General features: G+C 38.5%; 1 protein-coding gene across 1 annotated transcript in view; it reads left to right on the top strand.

Moving 5' to 3' along the window:
• The window catches only part of kntc1 (kinetochore associated 1), a 98,375-nt gene that overhangs the window by 32,206 nt on the left and 41,014 nt on the right, over positions 1-25,155 (top strand). The window contains 19 exon segments of the mRNA XM_034170370.1: positions 5,804-5,938; positions 6,042-6,161; positions 6,439-6,511; positions 7,090-7,119; positions 7,122-7,156; positions 7,233-7,256; positions 7,258-7,278; positions 7,280-7,536; positions 8,266-8,303; positions 8,306-8,437; positions 13,075-13,178; positions 13,701-13,845; positions 14,080-14,136; positions 14,223-14,386; positions 14,561-14,665; positions 14,762-14,890; positions 19,143-19,259; positions 19,964-20,073; positions 22,361-22,577. Coding sequence (XP_034026261.1) covers positions 5,804-5,938; positions 6,042-6,161; positions 6,439-6,511; positions 7,090-7,119; positions 7,122-7,156; positions 7,233-7,256; positions 7,258-7,278; positions 7,280-7,536; positions 8,266-8,303; positions 8,306-8,437; positions 13,075-13,178; positions 13,701-13,845; positions 14,080-14,136; positions 14,223-14,386; positions 14,561-14,665; positions 14,762-14,890; positions 19,143-19,259; positions 19,964-20,073; positions 22,361-22,577 — 2,013 coding nt within the window.

Genomic DNA, 25,155 nt, shown 5'->3' with positions numbered 1-25,155 from the left:
AAGCCTCACTTTTACTCCTCCAAACATAACTCTTGTATTGTGGGCAAATGGCTTAATCTTTGTCTTGTCTGACCATAAAGCTTTTCTCCAGAAGCCATTTGATTGTCAATGTGGGCAGCAGCAAATTTCAGTCTAGCTTAAAGGTCTGTTTTGGGTACAGAGGATTTTTTCATGATTTGCATCCTCTCAGTCCATGGCAATGTAAAACTCGCTTCACTGTGGACAGTGACACTGGTGTTCCAGCAGTTTAGAGTTCATGGCAGACCTGACCCTTGGTGGTTCCAAGGTTGTTCCTGAACATCCTAACCAATTTCCTTTCATCTGAGGGTGACAGTTTGGGTCTTCTTCAGACCTTGGCAAAGTGATGACACATCCGACTAACTTCCACTTATGCATACCTACAGTTGTTTGAACTGATTATCTTGTTTAGAAGTGGCTCCAAGAGACCATCCCAATATGTGTAAATCTACAGTTGTCCTTCTTAGATCTTCACTGAGTTCCTTGGACTTTCTCATTGTTCTGAGTATTGGTCAGTCCAGTGTGTGCTGTCAAACACATCCTTTTTATGCTGGCAAAGAGAAATTACCAGTTGTAATCAATCATGATCACTGATGAGGAGTTAATACGCCTTGGCCTTGTCATGTTAAAAGACATTGTAGAACCTTCAACACCACAAATTAAAACATTTAAGTGAATGTATGGATATATTTAAGCCTGTATGCATAATTTTGTCCCTGTGCAGATTAGAGAAGATCCAAAATCAAACTTGTGCACCCAGTTCTTATTTTTGTAGTCATTAATGATGTATGCTGTACAATCATTCCACCCTGGCAAAAGAACAGGTCAAAGACATCATTAAAAACTGAAAATTACCATGGCATCCATGCCCATGATGGGTGTACAGTTGTGCTCAAACATTTACCACCACTAACCATGAGTGGAAAAAAGTTTTGTGTAATCATTCATATTCTCTCAAAAAATGACTACTAAGCCCTATGACTACTAAGATTGGGGTCTAACACCTCCCCCCGTTGGGCTGTATGATATATAAATATTGCCCTGCCCCCAATCTCATTGAAGAGCACAAAGTCTCTCCTATATGAGAATTTACCTACACTGTTGAAGGAGGAGAAGAAAAAATGTAACTGCAGTTTACTGTTTTACTTTAACTGAATACAAAACTCTGAAAATGCAATCATGTGTAAGTTAATAGGGTAACTGCTGTCTTAGGTGTTATGAATATAATGCAAATTTTCAGTTTCTTAAATTGCATGCAAATTTATATAAAAATGACAACTATGAATAATATCTCTTGTCAAGGTTTGTGTCTATGTTAACAAATGTTTTCATTATTAACTTTCAGAAGTTTTAATGTTGCTGAAATTTTACTGCCATGTATTTATTGTAGGTGTCTGATCATAATTAAGGAAAAATCTGTAAAGTAAGTTTTTCTATAAAAACCTGTGGGAATTTTTTTATGCAAATTAATTATTTTTTCCAGTTCATTTGAATTAGGATGACTTTAATTTTAAAGTTTTTGTTTACCAGCCTTTTCTCCCTGTCATTATTATTATTTATTTATTTATTTATTTTTATGGTGTATTATGTTAATTGTGATGGCCTACTTGTAGATACATACAAAATATGATTTTTGACTCAAACGTTTGATGCTACCCTTGTAAGTCCCTTCGGCTGCTTCCCTTGTTTCGGGGTTGCAGAGCTGAGGTGGATCTGCGTGCTGATTTGGCACAAATCTTTTGCTGGATGCCCTCCCTGGTGCAACTCTACATTACATGGGGAACAGGCATCCTACCCTAAATGTATCCTTTCCAAATGTAACATTTGTATTATTTACAACTGATACATTTGTGATTAAATGTTTATAGTTAATCAGTGGATAAAGTGGTGGACTTAAGATCAGAGGATCCTCTGTTCAAACCCCCATCAGACTGGAAAATCAGTAAGGGCCCTTGGGCAAGGTCCTTAACCCCCACGTCTCTCCTGGTGTGTAGTGAGTGCCTTGCATGCCAGCACCCTGACATTGGGGGGGTGTGTGTGAATGGGTGAATGTGAGGCATCGGGGTAAAGTGCTTTGAGCTTCTGATTCAGATGGAAAAGCAGTGTATAAATGCAGTCCATTCTAGTTTACAAATTCACTCATGAAAAATAAGGAAAGTTAAATTTGGATGAGATCCGAATTATAAGGTAGTGCTACATTTAATTTTTAAGTTTAAACAGTAAAATTAGGAGCTATACACTATTTTCTGTGCACTATAAACAGCACTGTTAACTTGACTGACAGTCAGCTCTTCACTGCACAAAATATTTCATTCTTCACATGAACTTAAGCTGCTGCCACCATCTTCAGCTAAATGAAAAATAGCTTCAACTACTTCTTTTAAATGCCCCCACTCAGTGAAGTTGGGGGGAGGGGGGCATGTTTTCTGAACTTCTTTTCTGATTGAAACTATTTCTTTTTGGTTGACTTGGGGGAAACTAGAGGAAGCTTCACTTGAAAAGGGGGGAGGGGGGGCAGCTATCATCTACTATGGCCACCACACCGCTATCTTGATTTTTGTTTCTGCATAGTAACTAAAGAACACCTAATTTGATCAAAAGCATTTCTGCGTCGTGTGTTGAAGTAAGCTAGAGCTCCTTTAAATTAAAAAAAAAAAAATTGTCCCTTTCAAAAATGTCTGACCAATTTTCCATTATGGCTGCGAGCTTGAGTTTCATTTCCACACAAAAACTAAAGAACACCTCGTTTGATTGAAACCATTTCTTTGTGGTGAATTGGGGGAGGCTAGAGGAAGGGTTATTTCCAAAATGAGTACTCAGCCACAACGCATCTACAGTGCATCCGGAAAGTATTTGCAGTGCTTCACTTTTTCAACATTTTTTATTAATCCCTATTCCAAAATGGATTAAATTCATTTTTTCCCTCAGTATTCTACTCACAACACCCCATAATGACAACATGAAAAAAAGTGATGGCTTTTTTATTTTTGCAAACTTATTAATTAAAAAAAAAAAAGAAAAAAAAGAAATCACATGTACAGAAGTATTCACACCCTTTGCTCAATACTCTGTTGATGTACCTTTGGCAGCAATTACAGTCTCAAGTCTTCTTGAATATGATGCCACTGGCTTGGAGCACCTGTCTTTGGGCAGTTTTGCCCATTCCTCTTTGCAGCACCTCTCAAGCTCCATCAGGTTGGATGGGGAGCATTGGTGCACAGACATTTTCAGATCTCTCTAGAGATGTACAATTGGATTCAGGGCTGGGCTATGGCTGGGCCACTCAAGGACATTCACAGAGTTGTCCTGAATAGAGGGTGACACGGGAGTAGATTTTCACACCTGTCCTATCCCACTCCCACAGAAAAATTGAGTTTAAGAAGAAAAAGGTTTAAATTTGAAAAATCTTCAAAGAAAGTTAAATGCGCCTGCGCATTTAACTTTACAAAAGTCAAAAAAGTTAGTGGTAGAAAAAGGAAAAAGTAATTTCTTGTTGGCGTGCACAAACAAGAAATAAGTTTCTGCCACGTGGTGGCAGACAAAGGGTCATAAAATTGTGGGATGGCGAGGCAGCATCTCAAGACCCACGAAAAAGAGAAAAGAAGAGGTCGGCACGTTAAGAGAGAAGAGCGAAGAGAGAGCAATTCCCCGGAGTTAAAAGCTCCACCCCCAAAAATTCTGGGTACTGTAGTTTTCTTCCTATTTCTTTGTCTAGTGTTATAATAAATCACTGTCTGTTATTCTGAAATTCCTGCTTACAAACCAAGCAAGTCCTGTATTGCAAAACTCTAGTAAACAAAGTTTTCTGTGGAGATACCACACAACACAATTATATGAAAAACACACTTGATAAACTTCCTACAAATTATAATCAGAGCACAAAATACCAGACATATAAATCTCACTTGTAAGGTTAAATGGTCACATGTTGTTTTTTTCTTTTTTTGTGTTACAACAATAAAATGCACTTTTTAAACATGGTTACAACTTTATAACGCTGTACATAATTGTTACATACCCTTCCCCAATTCGTCCAACAGGGGTCACTCTTGTTCCATGGACTGGAACGGACTGGGTTTTGGATTTCATCACAAAATGGGAACTCTGTCAGTTTGGGGTCAGTTTGGACCAGGAAAAACTGGGCTGTCATCAGCAAGTTGATGGCAATTCTTTCGTACTTACTGGGATCTTGTTGTAAAATATTTCTAGGACTTTTGGGGACAGATATGTCTTTATGTGGTCTGTGTTTTTTTTTTTTTTTAGATGAGAAAGGAGTTGGCACATCTGGTTTTGGGCTGATAAGGGCTTCACAGCTCAGTGAAGAATGCACTTTGGGGAGTCTTAAATCCTGGAAAGGGTGGGGGTTTATGATACCGAGCCATCCTGTGTTGGCTCGGAGGGTCTCCCTTTGACACCTGGAGATATACCAGGCCTTGCTGTGTTGAATTTCTTCTTTTGAAGAAATTTCATGACCTCTGCTTTATGCAAACTTAGGACGTTGAATGTTGGCATCTTGTCACGTATTACAAGCAGTATGCAACGTGTTAACACCTTCACACTCGACTCTCCTGAAGTTCAGTAATATTTGCGACTTTCCTGCCAATTCTGTGAGCTTAATAAATAAGTCGTTATTTTCGACTTTGCATTGCAAATCACTTTTTAGTGTAGTTCTTTTGACTTGCCTTACAGCGTAGGCTTACTGAAAGAAAACTACAGAATGGTGGCACGTGTCCTTTGTTTTCTCTTTGTTTTTCTATTAGTTGGTTCCCGCTCCCATCTACTCCTGTTAACATTTTATCCTGTACCGTCCCAATCACGTGATAAATACTAAGCTGACTCCCATCCCGTGGGAATCCCGTCACCCGTGGTTTTCCCGAAAAAAAAAAAAAATGTCAGCCTCTAGCCCTGAAGCCACTTCTTTGATATCTTGGCTGTGTGCTTAGGATCATTGTCCTGCTGAAAGATGAACCATCACCCCAGTCTGAGGTCAAGAGCGCTCTGGTGCAGGTTTTCATCCAGGACGTCTCTGTACATTATTGCATTCATCTTTTCCTCAATCCTGACTAGTCTCCCAGTTCCTGCCACTGAAAAACATTCCCACAGCATGATGCTGCCACCACTGTGTGAATACTTAATGTAGATGTGATTGCTTAGTTAGGTGTTTTTTTTTATTTTTTATTTTTTATTTTTTATTTTATAAATTTGGAAAAAAACAAAAAAAAAACTTTTTCACATTGTCATTATGTAGTATTGTGTGTAGAATTTTGAGGGAAACAATGAATTTATTCCATTTTGGAATAAGGCTGTAACTTTATAAAATGTGGAAAAAGTGAAGCGTTGTGAATACTTTCTGGATTTCAGTTTCAATTTATTTTCATTTATATAGCGCCAAATCACAAAAATGTTGTCTCCAAGACCCTTCACACAAGTAAGGTCTAACCTTACCAAAGGCATATTTCCACACTGAATGACACTTTTTTTTTTTTTTCTCAATGCTGTACCTTCAGTCTCCCTGTCTTTAAGCAGGGAGCAAAGTCTACACTGTGCAGTATGTTCCTGGAGTAACATCGTATCCACTTTCTGCCTCCATGGCAAGTAGTATTGTAGGCAGAATTTCACACGGGAAACTTTGCATTTTCAATTATATCACATTATCAGGCATTTTTTTGCCGGAAAACAGTACCGCCAATACCTATATTTTCATGATATAATCATTCATCCCTGCTTGATATGGTTGCCTACAATATTTTACAGTCAGACAGAATATAAATCTTTTTATTCCTAGACACTGATTAGATACATCCTGAAGCTGGACATGCCATCATCTTTAGAGGACTCCCTGATGTTAGCTGAATCCTACAAATGTGACGCTACGCAGATATATTACTTTCATCTCATTCAACTGATCGGCCAAGGCAAGGTATGTTTGTGTTATTTTGTATGTGTGTGTACACATATGTATGTATGTATTGTGGGTGTGTGTAAATGCCATGTTGGTAGAATGCCTTTTGTGCTGCTTGTAGACGGAGGCATGCTTCACTGTCCTTAAGAAACTGCCCTCTGCAGAGGCAGAGTGTGTGACTGAGCGTCTTACAACATGGGCCAAACTACAGCTCGAGGACAAAGACCACATATCTGAAGAAGTGAGTAGAGTCTAGCTCATCATTATTAATTTCTTAACATTGGATAATTTTATGTCTATGACTGCTATAGTCACAGTGTTGCATTTCAAGATACTTTCTGGAATATATTTCGACATCCATAAATGTGTTTAGGTAGTTAATTGCATGTGGATTACAGTAATCTGTGACATTCAATAAGTGGATATGAATATTAAGGGGAAAAAAAAACAGAACATGCAATTTTTAGTACTGAGTTGATTCTGTCTCATTTTATTCTAACTCTACTCATTTCAAACAGTGCAAGAAACACCAGATGTTCATTGCCCAGGTGATGGTGGAGGTACTAAAATATGTGCACATCATTCAAAAACGTAAGAATTCACTGTAAAAACAATGAAACATGAATGGATGGCACAGGGAACAAGCACCACTTTTTACAGCCCACTTTAAGTCTGAGTCAGCAAAATATTTTTTATGATACAACATTTACCCAATCTTGGATAAGCAGTTGAAGATGAGTGTCTTACAACATTTGTAGAGGTTCGGTAGTTGTAGTCATCCATACTGGTCACTTGGAACCCTGCAACCTTCTGTCATGCTATTTAACCCCTTAACGCCTATTGTCGCATATATGCTACAATATTTGACTCAAATATGTAACATACCAAATTGGACCAGTATGCTTGTTGTAGCAATTTGCAACATACCATTATTATTATAACATAAAGTCATTACCAAAATTACTATTTATTTTTTGTGCAAAGTGAAACTAATAATCTCAACATTATTTACCATCTACTTAAAGGCAAAAACACACACAAAACATTTTTTATATACAGCTATATAAATTCAGGCATTAAGGGGTTAAATCAAATTATGATTTTGTTTTATCGAAGCAAATTTTTTGAAAGAAGTCATCGCAAACTTATGACTTTCCTTTGTGATGCAGATGATGCCCTGAAAAACATGGAGTGTGAAAACACCTGAACATGTTCAAGGCAATTGCCCACCTGCAGGTGACATTTGTTTAGGAATTGTTTATTTTTGTGTGTGTGGGGTTTTACAAAGCAGCTTCTGTGTCTATTCCTTAAGGAGGACTTTGATGTTTTCTTCACTCCCCTCCAACTATGAGGATCCAGAAGGTCCGAAAGCAGATCCAGGAGTATCACATCAGAGGTTATGAAAACACACGAGGCCGTCGCCCGCCAAATGGGAAGGTTACTGCCACTCCAGTTGTGTCAAATGATCCTGATGGCAAGACCAAGACCATCTCCACTGAAGCTGGCTTACGTCGCCTGGGAAGGCAGCTGCAGCAAACTGAACAGGAGCTTTGGTCTGACTTGGCCCTACGAGCTTTGAGGGTGGGAAAGGTGGACAAGGGTCTCAAGATCCTCAGGTAATTATTTGAAATATGACATTTGTGGAAATTCAGTCAATGTGTCAAATTGTCAAGCCCCTCTCCCTCAGAAGGCAATGTGGGCATTTAGAGACATATAGGACTAGCCACCCAACTCTCCACTATCCACCACAAACACATCACACCCTCCCACACAGTTGCTCACACTCATCTGGGTTGTGGTGACTGTTTTGATCATGTTCAAAACACTTGCCATTCAACTTCAATAATTGCACGGTCTTCCCATACACACCATTAACTCTCCACATGTGTGGTCTGTGTGGCAGGCTGGAATGTACCAGGTTGTTCAGAAACTTTGAACCCATGATAAAATGGAAGAAACCAGTGACAAAGTGGCTAAAACAGGAAACAGCAGGCAAAGTGCAACACTGAATGCCATGGACACGCAGCAGCTAGACGCTTTGCACACCCTGGCAGTCGCTGGTATTGGTGCAGAGTGCTGGTGAACGTGCAGCAAGGATGGCATGATTGCCACTAACGCACATGCCTTCTGTGTGAGAGCACGTAGCCTCAGTCTGATGTTCCACAAGTGCATTGTTTTTCTTTGTGAGTGTTGTTGAGGAAAATTAGATAAGTTTATGACATGACTACAAAATGTTTTGGTACTATTTAAAGGACATATCCAGACTATAATTAATTTGGACAAATACAATCCTGTCCTGACAGGCAGGTTGAGTTGGGAAGCCTCACATTTGTTCTTTTCTGCAGCGAGCTGTATGAACATCACTGTAACACCAACACGGGGAAGGTCTGTTCACTGCTGCCCAGATGTTATGCCAAATGCTGGAGGCAGATGTACCCATGGTTCTTCCAGATGACATGGACTTGCCAGCAGTCATCCATGATTTGGTTTGTCAGGCTGTCACCGTGTGTCACTCAGGTATAAACATTAACATCAACAGTGTTTACAACTGAGCCTAAACTAAAGATTATTCATATTAAAAAGTAATAGTTATTTTTCTTGAGCAATCAGTTCTGTAAAATTGAGAAAAGTACTAATTTATTTTTGTCCCAGAGGGAAAGTCTTCATTTCAACACAGAGAAAAGCATCAAACCCGCACATTTGGAATCATTTGATAAAATTAACTTGACTTTAAAATGGCCATTTTATTTATTTATTTGGATGATTAGTTGAATAATCATTTGAGCACTGTTTATTTATTTGTCTGTGAAAATCGTTACTTGATATGTTTGATCTTATATTAAATATAAATACACCTTTACTGGGTAAACTACAATAGAGTTTTGCACCCGGGCCATTTTATGTATTTTATGATTATCTATGTCACTTAACCCTTAAAGCATGCCCCCATGTCCCGGTCAAATATTTGTCATATTTCTGTTACTAGATCAGTGACAGAATGTCAGTCTTTGTTTGATCTTATTCTGAAAGTACAAGTTCTCCACCAGCGTGAATCTTGTCTGGAGACTGTCTTTGACTCACCACCAATCCAAGAGGCTGGAGAAGATGACATGCTCTCTCAGCAAAGTGATGTGCTGTGTATGTGTGTGACTTACCAAATCTGTCACGTGGACATTCGCACTGACAGAACGTGGGGCTGGGGGGAGTATTATAAACTCAGAACAGCCTTTTACGACTGGAAACACTTATTTTCATTCAGTCTTTCACAAAAGGAAATCTGTGGGAAAAATGCAAACAGGAATTATTTTGCCATCTGATCATGCAGATGTATGTATTTTGGAGAACCATGTGTTCTCTTCTTTTTGTTTACTTGAAGAAAGAAGGCAGGTGCTTTTATTTGCAAATATATTCCTGTGCCACATCCAGATAGCTCCGCACAAGCCTTAATGTGAATATTTGCTCTAGAAATGTGGTGCATGGCGCAATAGATGTTTTATCTGTTCATGTCTATTTGTGTTTGTGTTTGGCAAAAGTGACTATACATTAGTCCTTTTATTTTAAAATGATTTTAAATTCTTTTCCTTTAGTTATTTCTGGTATAAAGTGAACATCAGTGATGCATATCAATGAGTGCCTTTTGGCCAGTGGCGGCTCTAATAAAAAAAATGTAAAGTAGTGAAAATGAAAGAAGAAATGAATGAATGAAGCTTAATATATAGTTATGCAGTTGTAATGTCAGTTTTATCAGATCCACTCAAAAATTTGTAATGTACAGCAATGGACATTGTAAGATTACAACCATTATTGAAGTATTAATACTGTGTGTGTACATTAGAAGATAAACCTCGATTTTAACTTGATTTTTCGAGCTTTGAGCATTACAAAGTTCAGTTCTTAAGGGGGCTGATAATTTTGACCCTGGTAGTCTTTGGTTTTTGTGATATCATTTTGTTTCAATATACAAAGTAAAATATTGTAAGCATCCGAATAAAACTATGCTCTTTAGAAATACTGTGTTGAGAATTCCTTGCTCTGTAAATTTTAACAAAACATAAAAATTTCATAGGGGGCTTAGGATTTTATGTGTGTGTGCACGCGTGTGTATGTATGTATGTATAGTGCATCCGGAAAATATTCACAGCACTCCACTTTTTCCGCATTTTATGTTACAGCCTTATTCCAAAATGGATGAAATTCATTTCTTTCCTCAAAGTTCTACACGCAATAGCCCATAATGATGATGCTAAAAAAAAAAAAAGCTTTAGATTTTTGCAAATTTATTAGAATAATAAAGAAATCACTCCTACACTCAGCAAAGGAGAAGTGCTCACTATCACAGATTTAGACCGGTTTGTGAACAATATTTGAGGGAAATGGTGATATTGTGTATTTGGAAAAAGTTTTAGATCTTGGAGTTCATCTCATACAAAATGGGAGCAAAACCAAAAGTGTTGCGTTTATATTTTTGTTGAGTGTACGTAAGTATTCACAGCCTTTGCCATGAAGCTCAAAATTGAGTTCAGGTGCATCTAGTTTCCACTGATCTTTATTGAGATGTTTCTACAGCTTAACTGGATTCCACCTGGGGTAAATTCAGTTGATTGGACATGATTTGGAAAAGCTTGCACTTGTCTACATATAAAGTCCCACAGTTGACAGTGCACGTCAGACCACAAACCAAACATGAAGTCAAAGGAATTGTCTGTACACCTCTGAGACAGGATCGTCTCGAGGCACAAATCTGGGGAAGGGTACAGAAACATTTCTGCTAGTTTGAAGGTGCCAGTGAGCACAGTGGCCTCCATCTTCTGCAAATGGAAGAAATTCAGGTCATGATGACTCTTCGTAGAGCTGGCCACCTGTCTAAACTGAGCAATCGGGGGAGAAGGGCCTTAGTCATGGAGGGGACCAAGAACCTGATCGTCACTCTGTCAGAGCTCCAGCATTCCTCTGTGGAGAGAGGAGAACCTTCCAGAAGGACAACTGCCTCTCTAGCAATCCACCAATCAGCCTGTATGGTAGAGTGGCCAGATGGAAGCCAGTCCTTAGTAAAAGGCACATGGCAGCCTGCCTGGAGTTTGCTCAAAGGTACCTCAAGCACTCTCACACCGTGAGAACAAAATTCTCTGGTCTGATGAGACAAATTTTGAACTCTTTGGCACGCAAATGGCCCGACTGCTCTAACACAGCTGTCCTATGTTTTCAGACTGCACCTCCACACTTTTAGACTGTGTGTTGATTCTTCATTCGGATGCCGTTCGGCCTCATTCATGCTAAGTGTGACAGGGGTCTTCGGTTTATGAAATTTGTGAACTCAGGTGAAACATCTCAGCAAACAGAAATATGATCCCACACACTGAAAAATTATTCACAGCTCTTCAAGTTTTCCACATTTTATGTTACAGCCTTTAGCCGAAATGAATAAAATAATTTTTTTTCCCTCAAATGTCAACACACAATACCCCATAATGACGATGTGAAAAAAAGGTTGTTTTTTTGTTGTTGTTTGTTTTCAATTTTTGCAAATTTATTAAAAATAAAAAACAGTAATCACATGTACATAAGTATTCGCAGACTTTGCCATGAAGCTAAAAATTGAGCTCCGGTGCATCCTGTTTACACTGATCTTTGATGTTTCAACACCTTAACTGCACTCCACCTGGGGTAAATTCATTGATTGCACATGATTTGGGAAGACACACACCTGTCTACATATAAGGTCCCACAGTTGACGGTACATGTCATAGCACAAACCAAGCATGAAGTCAAAGAAATTGTCTAGACTTCAGAGACAAGATTGTCTTGAGGCACAAATCTGGCGAAGGGGTACAGAAACATTTCTGCTGCTTTTAAGGTGTCAGTGAGCACAGCAGCCTCCATCGTCTGTAAATGGAAGAACTTGGATCCACCAGGACTCTTCCTAGTGCTGGTTGCTTGTCTAAACTGAGCGATCGGGGGAGAAGCACCTTAGTCAGGGAGGTGTTTCAAGAACCAAATGGTCACTCTGTCAGAGCTCCAGCATTCCTCTGTGGAGAGAGGAGAACCTTCCAGAAGACAACTATCTCTGCAGCAATCCACCAATCAGGGCTGCATGGTGGAATGGCCCGATGGAAGCCACTCCTTAGTAAAAGGCACATGGCAGCCGCCTGGAGTTTGACAAAGGCACCTGAAGGACTATGAAACAAAATTCTCTGGTCTGATGAGACAATGTTGAACTCTTTGGCATCATGTTTGCAGGAAACCAGGCACCATCCCTACAGTGAAGCATTGTGGTGGCAGCATCATGCTGTGGGGATGTTCTGAGTGGCAGGAACTGGGGACGAGTCAGGATTGAAGGAAAGATGAATGCAGCAATGTTCAGAGACATCCTGGATGACAACCTGCTCCGAGCACTCTTGACCTCAGGCTGGGGCAGTTTATCTTTCAGCAAGACAAGGACCCTAAGCACACAGCCAAGATATGAAAGACGTGCTTCAGGACAACTCTGTGAATGTCCAAAGGTAGATGCACCAACTTGTGGCATCATATTCAAGAAACCCGAGGCTGTAATTGCTGCCCAAAGATGCATCAACAAAGTATTGTGCAAAGGGTGTGAATTGGGAAATTGTTCGAGTACTGTTGTATTTCTTTGTTTTTTGATTTATGTTCTTTATTCATGTGCGTGCTGAATAAACTTATTCATTCATATCATTATTCATTCAATACTTATGTACACGTCATTTCTTAGTTTGTATCTTTAATAAATTTGTAAAAATAAAAAAATAACTTCATGTTGTCATTATGGGGTGTTGTGAGTAGATTTGAGGGGGAAAAAAAACACATTTTTGGAATAAGGTTGTAACATAAGAAAATGTGGAAGTGAACCGCTGTGAATACTTTATGGATGCACTGTATTTAACAGGTAGAAACATAAACAGTAGATGCAATACAATCACAAACCATTTATTCCAAAACTATTTGTTTAGCTTGTATTCTTGAGTTGAGTCTTGTTGAGATTTGTTTCAGTACTTCAATGTGAACCTTAAAATAACAAAAAAAAAAAAAAAAAAAAATTGTCTCACACTAAGTTAGTTCACAGTTGTGATAGTTGAGCTTCAATGATGTACAATATTGCCGTCTTTTGTAGCCCTCCAAATCCTTAAATTTTGTTACAGATCTTCTCCTGGACTGTTTGGAGCTTTGCAAGAGCACACGCATTGCTATGGATGTGTATCATCAGTGCCAGTTATCAGACAACTATGGCTTCTACCCAAGGTCAGTCAGTAACCTGTGTTGTTTTACGTTGCACAACATTTACATTTGGGACTTGATGGTTATTCTTTTGCATTTTAATGAACCATCATACATACAAAGTTAAATCATTAAAATTGGGATAATTTAGGTGGCATTTATGTTCACATGATTCAGTTGGAAGTTGGAAAGTTTGATTAGTTGTCTTTTGTTAAAATTATGTCTTTAAATGTCCAGTAAAAATTGCAAGGAAAGCATCTGGTGTCCAAAATGCCATCTAAGCATAATGTATTGTCCTCTAACTTACCAGACATTTTCAACTGTTGCACCACAAACATAAAAATCATGATTTATAGCTTTCAATAATAAGAATAAAAACAAGATGTGTAATCAACAGAAGTAAAACACAAAATATTAAAGTTACAGGAAGTTGTACAAAAATACAGTAGTTAATTATTAACAACTAGGCATAAATAAATTTTAAGCTTTAAATTTGAAGAGAGAACAGAGGGTGATGCTTTAATAATAATATGTTAAACTGTGTTAACAGGATTTGTCCATGGAGGCAGAAAAAAATCAGTACTCTCACTGGAGTTTTCAGGATGATTTTAATGAGGATTGTATTGTCCTGGACCCGGTTTCTGTTCTCCCAGTGCAATATGAAATTACCAACTGCTTGCTGCCCATATCTCAGGGTAAACCAAATGTACCAGTTTGTTGTAGTTTGTGTTGTATTTTGCTATCTTTTTGTTTTACTTAAGTTTTTATGTTGAATCAACTATAAAGTGTATCAAGGATATAAAAAAACCTACTGGAATTTATTGTTGGCATTAACTTGAATAAGCAGTAAATATTTTGCCACTGTGGGCAGATTGTGTAAAAATTGTTTCATCAGCTGTTAGACTACTCCTTATTTCCTTACTTGGCAGATACTAAACAGTACCCACTGGACTGTTCCTGTCTGTCACACTGCTCTTTTGAAAATGGTAGGCTCTTAAAGTGATATTTAGTCATCGTATGTAATGTGTGAATCTTAAAACTAAACCTCATGTCATACTTGGCACACATACAGGTTTGGACTATGTGCGGCCCCTTCTTGGTCCTCTGTCAAACATGTTGCAGATGCTACAGGAGTGCAGTCAGCTGGAGCTGGCTCTCAGAGTTTTGGTCAACTCATATGGCAGCTGCTTGCAGCATGTCACTACTAACGTTATGGACATTAAGCTCAGTGTACAGGTATGGCCACATTGTAGCATCTACTGCTATCAGAACAATATTGGTAATTGCTTGTAGAACAACAATGCAAATGTTGTAGCTTTTAATTGCACAGGAACCTTTGCAAAGAATGTTGTGTTGTTTATGGTGCTGACACTGAATATGGGCACTGTAATGATTTAATACTTTTCTTAGCTTCATGATGCGCAAGAGCTTAAGAAGTACAATATGTGCTTGAATGAGCTTCGAAAGATGACTGTATTATCTCTGAATGCTGTCGCTGTGGGTCTCCTGAACAAAGTGAGTTTAATCTCATGCAACCTGAAATTATTTTTTATTTATTTGTGTACATTTAGCATGTGTTGATGTAACTGTGTTTCTGTTTATATGCTGAAGGTGTTCAACTGGAGGGTGGTTGATTGTGATCTGGCTATTGGATTGTGCACACTCCTCTCCAAAGCCGAGGTCTTCAAAATGCTGTGGAAGGTTATTGACAACACCTGGCAAAACTATGGCAAAATTATGGTTGGTAATACAATTGTTGTTGTTCTTAAGAGCCAGTTTTTTAAGGATCAGGCGGGCTGTGATTCAAGCTGACTCAGATTTCAACGAAACATGGCTCAGAGATGGAACCTACCAAGAAACAAACTTTCCCCAAATTTTTTGACCGAAAACCAAATGGTGACCTTGCCAGGGGTCATCAAAGTTCAAGGCAAAAATACGCAAGAACTGATATTTCATTAAATTCCCATCTTTCAGGTGGTGTAACATTCAGCGCCATCAAGTCCCCCCAGTTTAACTATCAAATGATTTATGGAGGCAAACTCTTTCATCTTGCATACATATCAGGTTGGGGGATTGATGGCGCTGAATATAGGGGGCGCTCAAAGTCTGGTCATTTGCGAAATTGGCTGTATTAGAACAATATTTTATTGTTTTGCAACAGCATACAATAAGTATTACATTTACACAACGTTATTTTCAAAATTATACCCGATCCCTCCCACCCCGCTCTCTCAATTCAACATATAACACTATATATATATATATATATATATATATATATATATACCACACACAAATAGAGGCTACATGACATCTTGTGTACATTGATGAAGACACAAATTGTAAATAAAAAAAAAAATTAAAATTACTTCTGTAAGAGTTGTCCAATATTTTCTTTGATAAATTCTGCAAATGGTTTCCAAATGTCCTCATATGAATCCAGTTTGTTCTTGAGAAAATATGTAATTTTTTCCATAGCCATACAGTCTGCCATGTACTTAATCCAAGCTCCTATAGCAGGAGGTTGAGATTTTTTCCAATTTAATGATATCAAACGTTTAGCCTGCAAAATAGCGTAATTTACCAGTTTAAGTTGATGAGGTCTCAATTTAACATGTTTTGAATGTAAATGAAATATAATCATCTTGGCATCAAAAGGGATGCGCATGCCTACAATTTGGCTAGTTATAGTCATCACCTCCTGCCAGAAGTCCTGAATCCTTTCACATTCCCAAATACAATGCACAAATGTCCCTCTGGCTTCTGCACACTTGAAACATGTGTCAGGAACTCTACAATTGTATTTATTCAGTTTCACCGGGGTTACATATGTTTGCATTATCCAGTTATATTGTATTAATTTTAAATTAGTATTAAATGATTGTTTTTAGATCTGAGACAGGTTGTTCTCCACTCATCTTCAGAAATGTCGACTTTCCAGGATGCAAGTTTGGAAAAAGATGTTTCAGGGGAACCTGTAATAAGCCAATTATAAAACAACGAAATCAACCCTTTCTTTGTGCAACTTTGTGTAATCAACTCTTCTAAGGGATAAGGGTTGGAATTTGGAGAGACTGCTTTTGTATTGAAGCTAGAAAGTTCCAAATTTGCAAGTATTTAAAAAAAATGTTTGCGTGGAATATGTATTTCAGGGTTAATTCCCCAAAAGACATAATTACTCCATCTCTAAAAAGATCCCCAATTTCCCCAAGTCCCTTCCTAGCCCAGATACGGAAACCTGCATCCATCTTTCCTGGTTTAAATAACGCATTTCCCCAGATACGGCTAAATTGTGAGATATTGTTATCCATATTCATTAATTCTTTTACTGTATACCATACATCAATCATATTTCGGATTATTGGGTTATTGGTATTAGCCTTAAGCTGTTTTGGTTGTTCAGAATACAAATACAAATTCAATGGTAAGGCAATATAGCTGGATTCAATATCCACCCAAGAGGGAGAATTCTGAGAATTGAAATAAAACATAATTGTTCTTAATTGAATAGCCAGATAATACCAGTAGATATTGGGGCATTTCAAACCCCCTGTATCAAATGGGAGGTATAGTAATGACAGACGAATTCGGGAGCATTTCTTATTCCAAACAAATTTCCTAATTAACGCTGACATTTTAGTAAACATTCCAGCGGGTGGCGCCAGAGGATATTTGAAATAGATACAGGAATTTAGGTACTATATTCATTTTCAGAATGTTAACTCTGCCTTAAAGGGATATAGGTAGATTCATCCAATGTTCCAAATCCTTAGAAGTAGTTTCTACTAGAATAATTAATTTCCACTATATCTTCTAGCAAAGGCACAACTTTAATCCCTAGATATGTAAAAACAGGGGTAACATCAAACACATTTTGGATATTTAAATTGGCTGTATTTAAAGGCCCATAACCTTCTGCGCCATCAAGACCCCAACCAGATTTCAATGTTATCAACAATAGGCCCTACTCTTATCAAATGCAACTGAAAAAACATTGGAGTCTTGATGGCGCTGACCACCAGGGGGCACCAAAGTACTCGACTTGTCCAATTTTGAGGAAGTTTAGCGCCACTCGGTGGCCCGCACCATCAGCCTTTATTAACGAAATTTGCAGGAGTGGATAAACTAGCATCTCTACTTTATATAACAGTTTGCAGAATTTTGGGGACTCCTCTTATATTGTTTTGATACTCCTTTAAAATCAGGTCATTGGTCAGACATCTGTCTCTCAAGCTGCGTCATCTGCAGTACAAGAGTTCATGCATGACTTACTTGGATATATAGTGGGTTTTTTGGAAATTTTTGAAAATTTATTAAAAATAATAAAAAAAAAACCTAAGAAATTGCATGTACATAAATATTCACACCCTTTCTCAATACTTTGTTGATGCACCTTTGGCAGCAATTATAGCCTCAGGTATTCTTCAGTGTGATGCCACAAGCTTGGTGCACCCATCTTTGAACAGTTTTGCCCATTTCTTTTTGCAGCACCTCTCAAGTACCATCGGGTTGGGTGAGGAACATTGGTGCACAGCCATTTTCAGACCTCTCCAGAGATGTTCAATCGGATTCAGGTGTGGACTCTGGCTGGGCCACTCAAGGACATCCACAGAGTTGTCCTTAAGCCACTCCTTTGATGGCTGTGTGGTTAGGGTCATTGTCCTGCTGAAATATGAACAATTGCCCCAGTCTGAGGTCAAAAGTGCACTGAAGCATGTTGATTGCTGCATTCATCTTTCTTTCAATCCCGACTAGTCTCCCAGTTCCTGCTGCTGAAAAACATCCCCACAGCACGATGCTCCTATGACCATGATTCACTGTAGGGATGGCACCTGATTTCCTCCAAACATGATGCCTGGCATTCACGCCAAAAAGTTCAACCTTTGTCTCATCAGAACAGACAATTTTGTTTCTCATGGTCTGAGAGTCCTTCAGGTGCCTTTTGGCAAACTCCAGGTGGGCTGCCATCTGGTCACTCTACCATACAGGTCTTATTGGTGGATTGCTGCACAGGTGGCTGTTCTTCTCTCTCCACAGAGGAATGCTATAACTCTGACAGAATGGCCATCAGATTGTTGGTCACCTCCTTAACTAAGGCCCTTTTACACCAGTCGCTCAGTCTAGACGGGTGACCAGCTCTAGGACGAGTCCTGGTGGATCCAAAGTTCTTCCATTTACAGATGATGGAGGCCACTGTGCTCATTGAGACCTTCAAAGCAGCAGAAATGTTTCTGTACCTTTCCCCAGATTTGTGTTTCGAGACAATCCTGTCTATAGACAATTCCTTTGACTTCATACAGTGGAGTAAAAAATATTTCAGTCCCTGATTGTGCAAGCTCCCTACTTACTCCTACTTACCTACTTACTTACCTACTATCACAGTTGAAGTGTACCTATGATAGACCTCTCTCATTTTTCTAAGTAGGAGAACTTGCACAATCAGGGACTGACTAAATACTTTTTGGCCCCACTGTACTTGGTTTGTGTTCTGATCTGCACTGTCAACTATGGGGCCTTATATGTAGACAGTTGTGTGCTTTTCCAAATCATGTGCAATCGACTGAATTTACCCTAGGTGGAGTCCAATTAAGCTGTAACATCTCAAGCATGATCAGTGGAAACAGGAGGCACCTGAACTCAATTTTGAGCTTCATGGCAAAGGCTGTGAATACTTGTGATTTTGTTGTTGTGTTGTTGTTGTTTTTTTGTTTTTTTAATAAATTTGCAAAAATTCAAAAAAATATTTTTATGTTTTATTATGAGGTGTTGTGATTAGAATTTTTCTGGGAAAAAATGAATTTATTCCATTTTGGAATAAGGCTGTTACGTAACAAATGTGGAAAAAGTGAAGTGCTCTGAATACTTTATGGATGCACTGTGTGCATACACACACATACACATATATGTATCTGTTGTATGCATTGTATGTATATAATATGTGTCATATATGTTTTCATGAAATTTGATTATTTCTTTTTTTCTTTTATTTTAGGCAGTGGCCAGGATCGGAGCCAATATCTGCTGTTTGTATAATGAGAAAGAGGAACAGGAGAAGTTTCTGTCTGTCATTATGGATGCTGAGTGGGGTATTAGGCTTGCAAAATTAGGGGTGTGTATATGAAATGTACAACTTAGTCAACACTAATGCAAATTGCTAAAGCTATTTAGGTTATAATAAATAGTGATGACCCAGTACTGATCAGTGTCAGGGTAATTTTGGCAGGTATTTGAAGATTGGTATTAATGACAGCAGAGCACCTTTTGTCATGTTGTTTTGTTTTTCTTTTCTTAATTTCTCTGTTATAGCCCACAGATAGAGTTCTGCTGTCATTTGAAACAGCATTTTGATTTTGACAGAGCAGGTTGATGATTTCAGTGAAGTCAGGTTCTAACTGCTGCAACAATATTAATAGCGATTATATTGAAGATTAAAATGGACTATTTTTCATGAGTTTGTTGTTAAATATCCAGGTCTTCTGGAAGTGCCAAAGTAAAAATTCATCCAAGTGTGAATACAGACAAATTTCTAGGAGACATTCCACTCAGTGTTTTCATATTGCATCATCAGATGTGAATCAAACAGTCACTGAATTTACTGCATTTACTAAATTTAAAATTAAAGTTGAAGTGGAGCTTAACAAAATTAATATGAAAATATTTTGATTCTTTTAGTATCTGATGCAGTGTCTGCACTTTAAGGATTAAAGGTCTTTGGTTAAATTGGTGGCTAAAACACAATCAGGATATCCTGAATAATAACTGCTGAATTATTGCTGTTTTACTGTTTGACAATGTTATACTGCTCTGCTCCAGATATCTATCCAACCAGTGTTCCGCCAGCGAGCTGAGTTGAAGAGTACCCTGATCCCTGATCTAGTGAAGAACACAAAGATCAGTCCGGACATTATCCTCCAATACTGCAGGTCAGCTGCTAAATATACATAACATAACATTTTGTTAATAATATACTAACTTGTACATAAAACACACATCCAAGGTTAAAAAAAGACAACAATACTCAAAAACCATAAAATACTAAATTGTAAAGATATTACATAAAAGCACAAATCCAAAGTTAAATACAGTGGCAATGTGACTTCATCTGACTTTATATTTGATGTGTCATAATTTGTCATACAGACACAGTGGTGTCAGGTCTGCAAAACCACTTGAGGAGGTTGTCCTACTTGCATTTATATCCAAATTGTATCATATCATAATAATCTCAGCAAGTTGCACCCATGGCCTGTATTTGATTGGGAGGCAGATACAATTATTCAGAAACAATTCAGTCATTAATAAATCCATTAGAAGCTGCTAAAGGTGTGAGCTGGACACAGTTGTAATTTAAACTAGAGCTCGTACATTAGATTAGACAGAACTTTACTGATCCCTTGGGAAGATTCCCTCAGGGAAATTGAGTTTCCAACAGCATTGTACAGCAGCACACAGGGTAAGAAGCACACAGTATCAAAAGTGAAAGTAAAAAGAAAGTTTGTAAATATAAATACCAGACATACTGATCAATACTGGTTTACTGGCTACTGGTTCCTCTCATTCCTGACCCCTGTCTTCCTGTTACTCCTACCCCGAGTGAGTAGAGCACAAACCTCTGTCAACACTAGTGTCCAATTCCACATATTTTTATCTTAGAAAAAAATTTCAACATCAAAGTCCTGTTAGACGTGGCTTTTCATAAGCTAATCTAGTTGTGAATAAATGTCAGGAGTCAGTTTTTGTTTTTATTTTTATTTTTTTTTTATTTTTTTTTTTTTTACTTTTCGGTTCTTGAATTCTTTTTTAGATAATTTTCACAGAACATTGCTTATCTGTGCTATGCACAATTTGTCATTGCTTTTTGGCACTTGGTTTCCGACTGATAAATGGAAGTTAGACAAACAGGCATAAAACTGGAACCTCCATCCACTTTTGGTGGTGTAGGTAAATCCATGACAGGAAAATGAGAGTGAAGCACATTTGATTGAGATATAATGTACACCAAATGGGCTTTTCAATATTAAATTCAAATGTCCACAAAATCCACAATCCGGATCAAACTTTGTCAGGTGATAGTGGGTGCCACTCTGCACCTCGGTTTCAAATATGAGAGTGATTGAGGCACGTTAGGTTAAGATATAATGTAAAATACACATTAAATGGGGTTTTTAATGTTAAATTTAAATGGCCACAAAAAGGCTACCATCCTACATAACGCTCTCAGATATGAAAGAAATTCAATCTTTTTTGACAGAATTAGGAATTTTTGAAAATTTGTTCAAAGTTAAAGGATATTTTTACGATTTTCGAAGATTTTGCCTGACTTTGCCCTATGACTTTGAAAATTGAATCAGTTTTTACCTATTAGGATATGAATCCTCTGTAAAAATTTCATAACAGTATATGTAAAATAGTGGGTTACAGGCTGTTCACAAACAGACAAGCATACAAACAGGTGGAAACATAACCTCTGCCCAACTTCAGATGTTACTCAGGTATGTATGCTAAAATCTAAAATTATTGGAGTTGCAGTTAAACTTGTCAGCAAAGCACCACACCTGATGTTTAGTTTATACTAAATTTTTGTGCTGGTCCACAGACAGCCTGATGGAGCTGTTTTGAGATTTACTGTATGTAAACTTTCCTTAAGGTGTAAATGGCATCACATCTAAAGAACTATATCCTGTTTAATGGTTTGTGTTTGTCAAAAAAATTGGCAATTAAAAGATGAAGCACGGAGGTCATGTGCTTTCAGGTTAAGATGAGTTTTTCATTGTGAAACTGAGATATTTTGCCCAGGTTGATGCCACCATAGTTGATGACGCTACGACACTCAAACCACCTCCTCTGCCAAAAAAAGCAAACAAACAAAGATGAACCCAGTCATAGATCCATCCACTCTTTCCATCTTGAGTTGAAGCAGCAGCATTTGTTGTGACTACATTTAATAGAGTTAAATACCTAGATGTGTAGTTTTTATTACATCAATAATTGTTAAAGCCTGAGGGTGTCTGCTTCCTTTTGATTTTGCATAATGAAATCTGTTCTGAAATTACCAGTCATATTTAATTGTCACATTTAAGATAAGTTCACACTTTAGACATCATATGAAAAGCATAGTAAACATACAACCAGTGTCAGCTGAGTTCATATAAGACTTGAATTCCCACTGCCATTACGTGGTTATAAGTTGTTTTGTGCTTGTATCTGCAGTACCTTTGGCTTAGACAGAGACGGTGTGATCCATCAATACATCACTACACTGCTGCTCCTGCAGGAGGATGAGGAAGTTGCAGGTGACCCTGATGCAGTCCAAGAGGAGCTGCAGTCCCTGTGTCATGCAGATGCACTGACCCGAGTTCTGCAGATCATCCCCATGTTACAGAGTACCAGCAAGCTCTCGGACAGTCTCAGTGCCACCATTTTCAAGGTTTGTTTATGCAATGAGGAAGACTCTTTTTGAACACCCACTCATAATGTACAACCCCAAATAAGAAAAGGTGGAATGATATGGAAAATGAAAAAAACAAACAGAACAAATACAGTGATCCTTAGATTTACTTTAACTTCTGTTTCATTGCAGACAAAGTGAACCCAAGGTCGTTGATGTTTTCTGTGCACACCTTAATTTAATATACATCCATTCCTGCATATCAGGCCTGCACCACCACTTTGTAATGTTATTCCTTCTCACTCCCTTAGAGCCCAAAGGGTGGTTTATTGATTTTACCATATCTTTAGTAATTTCCCTTTTAAGGTAGCTGCATATAGTATCATGCCAAAATATTGCATCTCAAAATGTTCATAATGCTTTCAGTCTTCTAAATGTGAGACATATATTTGTCTAAAACACTTTGACAAGCTGTAATTAATTTGAAAATACACTTAATAATTATCATTTACTAACATAAAATAAGCTTACTTCTTTGTGTTTTTCAACATATTTCAAGCTTTAGAGCTTTAGATTCAGATTTAGAGGTGCATATCACCACCTACTGTATTGGGGGTGTATACAATACAGAACATGAAACAAAATGAAAAAATAAAATAAACTACAATTAATTAATACAATCTTAACACTAAGGAAACAGCACTTGATAATTTTATCACAATCATATTGCACTTTTAAAAGACTGAACAAAAGCAGTGTGTAAGTGCTGTAATTTCTGGCTGGTCTCTCTCTGGTTGCTAATCCAACAGGATGGAATCTACTCTGAAACCGCTGCATTTCTCTGTAAATCTATCATGGTTCTCATATATTACGTAAAAGACAGTGAGAAATAAACACTTTTAAAACTGAAAACATTGTTTTTATAACCTGATAACATCTCTGGAGTGATTTACAAATCATCTCACGGACGCCAGCGTGCACGTGCATCACACACAGTCAGTCTTCTGGTCTTTTCAATAGCTCATGTATGTGCACACAAACTCCCTCCTGCAGATGCCGTTACAAGATACATACTCATACGGCCGAGATTATTTTAGTATTGTACACTCAACAAAAAATATAAAGGCAACACTTTTGGTTTTGCTCCCATTTTGTATGAGATGAACTCAAAGATCTAAAACTTTTCCACATACACAATAACCATTTCCCTCAAATTGTTCACAAACCAGTCTAAATCTGTAATAGTGAGCACTTCTCCTTTGCTGAGATAATCCATCCCACCTCACAGGTGTGCCATATCAAGATGCTGATTAGACACCATGATTAGTGCACGGGTGTGCCTTAGACTGCCCACAATAAAAGGCCACTCTGAAAAGTGCAGTTTTATCACACAGCACAATGCCACAGATGTCGCAAGATTTGAGGGAGCTTGCAATTGGCATGCTGACAGTAGGAATGTCAACCAGAGCTGTTGCTCGTGTATTGAATGTTCATTTCTCTACCATAAGCCGTCTCCAAAGGCGTTTCAGAGAATTTGGCAGTACATCCAACCAGCCTCACAACTGCAGACCACGTGTAACCACACCAGCCCAGGACCTCCACATCCAGCATGTTCACCTCCAAGATCGTCTGAGACCAGCCACTTGAACAGCTGCTGAAACAATTGGTTTGCATAACCAAAGAATTTCTGCACAAACTGTCAGAAACCGTCTCAGGGAAGCTCATCTGCATGCTCGTCGTCCTCATCAGGGTCTCCCTGACTCCAGTTCGTCGTCGTAACCGACTTGATGGACAAATGCTCACATTCGCTGGCGTTTGGCACGTTGGAGAGGTGTTCTCTTCACGGATGAATCCCGGTTCACACTGTCCAGGGCAGATGGCAGACAGCGTGTGTGGCGTCGTGTGGGTGAGTGGTTTTCTGATGTCAATGTTGTGGATCGAGTGGCCCATGGTGGCGGTGGGGTTATGGTATGGGCAGGCGTCTGTTATGGACGAAGAAAACAGGTGCATTTTATTGATGGCATTTTGAATGCACACAGATACCGTGACGAGATCCTGAGGCCCATTGTTGTGCCATACATCCAAGAACATGACCTCATGTTGCAGCAGGATAATGCACGGCCCCATGTTGCAAGGATCTGTACACAATTCTTGGAAGCTGAAAATGTCCCAGTTCTTGCATGGCCGGCATACTCACCGGACATGTCACCCATTGAGCATGTTTGGGATGCTCTGGACCGGCGTATACAACAGCGTGTACCAGTTCCTGCCAATATCCAGCAACTTCGCACAGCCATTGAAGAAGAGTGGACCAACATTCCACAGGCCACAATTGACAACCTGATCAACTCTATGCGAAGGAGATGTGTTGCACTGCATGAGCAAATGGTGGTCACACCAGATACTGACTGGTATCCCCCCAATAAAACAAACTGCACCTTTCAGAGTGGCCTTTATTGTGGACAGTCTAAGGCACACACTGTGCACTAATCATGGTGTCTAATCAGCATCTTGGTATGGCACACCTGTGAGGTGGGATGGATTATCTCAGCAAAGGAGAAGTGCTCACTATCACAGATTTAGACTGGTTTGTGAACAATATTTGAGGGAAATGGTG

The sequence above is a fragment of the Thalassophryne amazonica genome, chromosome 5 (assembly GCF_902500255.1).
Source record: "Thalassophryne amazonica chromosome 5, fThaAma1.1, whole genome shotgun sequence".
Classification (NCBI taxonomy): domain Eukaryota; kingdom Metazoa; phylum Chordata; class Actinopteri; order Batrachoidiformes; family Batrachoididae; genus Thalassophryne; species Thalassophryne amazonica.
This window is presented reverse-complemented; position numbering and strand designations above follow the sequence as displayed.